The sequence below is a fragment of the Nestor notabilis genome, unplaced genomic scaffold (genome assembly GCF_000696875.1).
Source record: "Nestor notabilis isolate BGI_N333 unplaced genomic scaffold, ASM69687v1 scaffold29734, whole genome shotgun sequence".
In the NCBI taxonomy this organism is placed as follows: domain Eukaryota; kingdom Metazoa; phylum Chordata; class Aves; order Psittaciformes; family Psittacidae; genus Nestor; species Nestor notabilis.
The window spans coordinates 84,006-90,027 of record NW_009927421.1 but is presented as its reverse complement, the minus strand read 5'-3'; the positions used below and the strand labels follow the sequence as shown (position 1 = coordinate 90,027).

The 6,022-nt window shown below is 36.5% G+C and overlaps 1 protein-coding gene across 1 annotated transcript in view; it reads left to right on the top strand.

The window, feature by feature from the left end:
• LOC104405370 (probable methyltransferase-like protein 15) overlaps window positions 1–5,201 on the top strand; it is a 9,301-nt gene extending 4,100 nt beyond the window's left edge. Inside the window, exon 3 of the mRNA XM_010014059.1 lies at window positions 4,756–5,201. Within this exon, the coding sequence (XP_010012361.1) occupies window positions 4,756–5,201 (446 nt within the window). The remainder of the gene's footprint in view (window positions 1–4,755) is intronic.
• Window positions 5,202–6,022: the final 821 nt, after the last annotated feature.

The window sequence follows — 6,022 nt, the reverse complement described above, 5'->3', positions numbered from 1 at the left end:
ACATGTTATCCAAAAGGCTTCTGACCTGTTTAAATAAGGAGATACCTGTGAGCATGCAGTCTGCAGTTCACATGGGAAAAAAGGAGGCGTTTTCTATTCAGTCATGTGAACATCATCTCTTCTTGCATCACAACTGGACTCCACTCACTGTTTATAGTTTTTACACAGCTATCTGCAATGGTGAACGCTCTGTAAATGCTAAAGATCAGTATTTCTCAGCTGCAGGGCTGTGAATAGATGTTTTGAAGTCAATTAAGTGCTTCTGATGGCTTTTGCTGTAGCTCATGGAGTTGTTTTGAAACAATGGGTTTAACTCAGTGTGCTGGAAAACCAGTTAGAATAGTGAATCTTTTAGAATGTAATTTTAATAATGCTTTTTCTGTACAATCTGTGATCTATTTTTACTTCTTTTTAGTAGGTAATATGCTTTATTATCTAACAGAAAGAATTAATTTTTTCTCAGTGATATTTACATGTGTAATCTATTAACAGATCAATTTAGGATCATGTAATCACTTGGACTTGAAAAGAATTGATGAGGAGATACTAAAGACATTTGAAAAGTTCAGAAAAATTCAACAAGAACTTTAATGGGTAAAGTCAGTCTCAGACTGCTTCATATTTATAGAGATTAATTATCAGTTTGGAATTTGTAATATTGCCTGAATTTCAGATGGGTGAGGATGAGCACCATACTGAGGGAGCCTAGACAAAAGGACATTCCTTGCGTCACAGAAACTTATTAAATGCAATGCTAATTCAACAGAGATTCCTGCAAGCAGGTGGACGATCTGAATAAATTTTTAAACTCTCCCACTCTCCCACACTCCTGGGACTCTAATAATTCCTATTGACAGGCACAGCACATTGTTCATTTCATTCACAAGCTTTAAAATTCCAATACATTTCAACACGTGAATCTATTAGATTTTTACAAGTGTGAGTAACATCAGGGCATCCCACACCTAAGAATGATAATTTTTCTCCCTGGGATTTCAAACCAGTCATCTAGCCAGAAGCGTGGTGTTTTTATGAATGAAATTAATTTTACAAGCTTCCCATGCAGTTTTTTATATTTCTGTACATTTTACAGCCTGTTACCAGGAAGGATTTTCTTTTAGTGTCATGGTAATTGGAGGGGGCTGGGTGAGAGTTTTTGTGCCTTAGCAGAAAGCATGAATAGGTTTTTATTTAACTATACCAAAGGACTAAGAGTGAGGTAGGAAAATTTTTCACCCCTTGAACACAGATGAAAATCTACTGTCTTTACTAAACAGATGAAGGCCAGTGTGACAGAAATCACTACTACAGATTTATTAGTTAATCCCAGTCTCTAAAGACAGACCAGTAAGTCTTTGAACTTGGAAATGGTTAGGTTTTGGCTTTACTTTGGGGGGGGGTGTTTGAACAATGCTGCAAGTTGGCTGCATTTGTTTACCAGTTTCCTGAATATTAGTATTCTGTACCATTAGGTATGATCCACAGTGCTGTTTATGCACATTTAGCTGTGGCCTGTAAGGTTCTATTATATGACCCGAATATATCTGGGTTTTAATTTATTTTTCTTCAGTGTGTGATAAATTAATTCACAGTGATAAATTAACGTCCTAGTTAATCATCAGAGAGGATTATTGTAGGAAGATACCAACAACCCTGGCAGGACAAACAGAGATCCTTCCAAAGACATGGTAGTGTCCCATTCATGCTGCTAGCCTGAGTATTTCATATCTTTTGCTTACATATTCAGTATTGCAGTTGGAAAATAGCAGTGTTCATCATCAGACTACTAAAAAATCTGACCAGAAATAAACATTAGAATTTTAGAAAACCAGGTTTTGAAGTAGATCTTTTTATCATCCTTGGTTTTCTCAGACATTTTGCTGACATAGGAGATGAAACTTCCAATATTTTACTAAAATTCCAGTGAGATTGGCTGTGGAAATTTAAGCATAGGGTTCTGTGTTCATGGTTAGGTTCCAGTCAAGCAGCACAGTCGGTTTTGTACTTAAACTACATTCTGTACTCTTGTGGGTTGTCTTCATTTTTATCTGTGATACTTTTGGAAGCTGAAATACTCTTAGAATATCAGAAATGGATCATTCCCCAGAAAACCAGCAGTATTTTTAGGAAATCCTTAGTCTGCTAAAATATGATAGTTAAAAATTCCGAATCTGCAGAGGGGTGAACACCAGCTCTGGGTGGGTAGTGACAGGCCAAAATTAAAAGTATAAAACTGATGCTTTTCATGTCACAGCTGTAAATTGTTCAGCAAGGGGCAGGAACTGTAGAGGTAGAACTGGAAAAATGTAGCCTGTTTTCTAACCCTAATATAATTTCTAATGTCTAATATTTTGTAAGGGAATGGTGCTTTTTCATTCCAGTTACAACTGCTTTCCTAAAGTAAGCATGATAACTGGGCTTGGATTTGGAAGGGAGGAGGAGAAGAGTGATCTATGCCTTCAATATTTCTTAAAATAGGCTTAGAAAAAAAGATTTGTTAGAGAGAGGTCTGTGAGAGATCTTTTACAAATCCAGTATTTTCTTATTCAAGGTTTATGTAACTGAATTCAAAAGCTACCTGAGTACCTGATGTTTCAACTTCAAATTCCATTGAAGGAAAACGCTGTTATAACTGAAACCTAACAGGTCTTGTGGAGAATATGAAGCTATTTAGTCACTTAGTGCATGTCGTATGGTGGTTTTGGATGCATTACATGCTGATCTTAAACATTGCTCTCTCATTTAATAACTATTCAAGAGTTCTGAGTGTATTACTAGTGTGTGTAGCTGTTAGTTGACCATTTAAAGAAAATTGTTTTTCTCAGCAAAACATTCCTTTTTGCTAGACTTCAGGAGACAGTTTTCTTCACACACAAGTAGCAGTCAGTGGCAGTTTCAATGATTCCATTTTCAAATAATCAATTTTTAGGTATGTAAAGAAATACATAAAGAGATACTGTGCCAGGTAGCATAGCCTTGGTGTCAGTTGGCTTCTTGGGACATCTTGCCTTCTGTGATTTTGAGTTCTCCTTTCAGTTCAGCTCTTTCATCAAAGCAGGCTTCGTGACTCTTAAAATGAGGGTATGTATGGTTTTTATGGTTTATAGACAGGTATAGAGCTTGGTGTTTCCCCAAGACAGAAATTCTATTAGCTACCTAGTGTACCTCTTTGTGGAGTTTGTAAGTGACGGAGGAGCCTAGCTCCTGCATGTTAGGTTTATTTGCTCTGTTTTGTAAAACAGAGTTTAAAGTCACAAGTCCCTGTGCAGTAGTTTCTGCTGAGAGAAGCTGATCCTGTTGCCACTTTCTGTATTGAAAGGGTGTAGAACTAGGAAGCAGCCACAGCTACAGCTGGTCTCTTCAGTGAATCCAGAAACTGTTGGCATTAGAGTCAGAGGAGGTAGGGAATGTAGTTGAGAAAATTGAGGATGCAGAAATGCATGTTAGATACATTGCATACATGATAATAGCGTTGTTAATAATTATTGAATTTTTAAATCTCATTATTGGCCTCTCCCTTGGCTGACACTCGTGATTGCTTCTGTGTTTGTGATGCCAAATACTTAGGTTTTCTGAGTAAGAGAGTTAGAACTCTTGAGAGTCCCCTAATAAATTATTTTGTGCCAATGTACTGGATTATGATGTTTCTATTAATTTTTTCTTTTTCAATCACCTGTGTAAATGTAAATTTAGTCAACTTGCTTAAGAGGTATTATGTTCTTTTACTCTGCTACGTAGAATATCAATTACTTGATTATGAACTGAATTAACTTCAAACTCTCATTGTTTTATTATGTTATAGTTTAGCGCTGGCATGCAATTAAGGAATTCTGCTACATCCAAACCGCCTGTACTGCCTTATCTCTAATGGGCTCTCTTGTTTGGAAAAACAATTCTGTTTTGTTATGCGCTAGCATTATTCATTCAGTTTATCTTTACCAGCCTCCTGCGCTCACTCATGTAATAGTTTGTAAGTTTACCCAGGTTTCAGAGATGTTGTAAGACTTTTGCACTTCAGTCCCTTTGGTCCATCAGATCTGGCCTCTAGCTTTTTGCTCTATACTCAGATAGTATAGAGCAAGATTCAAGCTGAAAAAGCAACAGCATCAGCCGTGTTTTCTGAATTTCTCAAGGTATTTTTGTGAACATTTGAACACACACAGGTGTAGAGGTCAACAATTTTTAGCCCCAAACAAGGATGTACCTTTTAAGCTTTAAGTAATTCATTGAAAGATACTTATCACCAGGTAGATGTTGCCTTCATCTTAACTATGCTTTCTTCATGGGTAGAGATATTTAGAAGGCAACAGTTAAAATTGTTCCCATCATATATTAATGGATTGTTTTTCCTTGAAAGCATAAAACCAACCACCACCAATACTGAACTGACACTGACCACACTGAGCTGTAAAGTGAGGTTTATTCAGCCCATCTTTATTTTTTCCCTATCTTGGTTTCAACCATCATTTTGTATTTTAACTTTGTGAAGCGTTCGGAGAAGGAATTTCTATGAATGATTCTAGGAAAAAAACCCAACACTCAACCACCAGCCAGCTCAGTTTAAAGTAATTTAATTTCAACAGTGTGGATTCAAAGCAGGAAATAAAGATACATTAGAAAGAAGGAAGCTCACCACTCAGGGTTCAGTTGTAAGTATGCTTTCCTTTAAAGTCATCATACATATATGGGTTCATGTCAGGACAGCAAGGTGGAAACAGCAAGGTATTAACATACACCTTTTAAAATTTCCAACAGGTGCTTTTCCAGCATCAGCACTGTATGCACGGAAAGACTTGCTGCAGAGACCTACACATGTTGCTACCAAAACTTTCCAAGCTCTGCGAATATTTGTAAATAATGAACTCCATGAACTCCTTATAGGCCTGAAGACAGCTGAGAAGTTTCTGAAACCGGGAGGTCGCCTCGTAGCCCTCTCCTTTCATTCACTAGAAGATCGTATTATCAAACGTTTTCTTCATGGAATAGACATGACAGAGAAGTACAATCTTGGTGCAAAACAGAAGATAAGACAGGCTCTGAAAAATTGCTCCAAAGAAGGTGATACAGAAGAAATATCCCCTGGAAAATCCAATTCAAAGTGGATTTTTATACAGAAAAAAGTTCTGACACCCCAGGCCAAGGATATTCAAACAAACCCAAGAGGAAGGTCGGCCAAGCTGAGAGCTGCTGTTAAACTCTAAAACAAAACAGATAATTGTATAATTGTATCATTTCCTTAAATTTTGTTTTCCAGAAGGCTAACTGGAATAGATAGTATCAAACTGAAAAAAATAAATTTAATGCTGTTAGGAAAGATTTCTTTTCTCACCTTTGTGTTTCTTTCTAATTAGGATGTAGTGTTGAGCATCAGAAGGTAAAATAAATGCAGATAGGTGAGTGTCACTAATTATACAAAAAAGATATTTTTTAAAAAGAGCATCAAAAGCAAAGTTTATAGAAATTACAGTTTGATGTATTTACAGTATTTCCTTTAGATTAAATTCAAAACCCTGACATTAACAGTCTCAACTCAGTAGCTGATTGAGAGACAGACCCATTTTTCTTGGGGTTTCACACACCTCAGTTACATGGCTGGTTTAGTCTAGAGTAAGTTTAAACTAACCTAAGAATTCATGATACATAAGTCTTTGTCTCTCAGCTGACTTGTTGCAGGGATGCCTGTGGGGCAAGAGCTAGTTCTTAAATAAATAAATTGATATTGGTATGTAATGTTCTATCCAGGAGTTCGTAAATTGGCTTTTTTTTTAAATAAATATTTACTTCTTGAAGTGATCACCTGGTTATATAATGATTATGGATTCTAAATAATAAATGTATCTTGGGGTAAAAAGACACTTAGAATATCAGTGTTTGCACTTGGATGCTATTAGCAAGCAGTCAGATTTGCACTTGACCATTTGAATTTCTTCCTGTGACCCTAACTTCTGGGCATAGATCCAGTACAACCTTTAGATGTGAATGGAATTCTAATTAACCCATCAAGAAAAGGGTGATGAGGGTC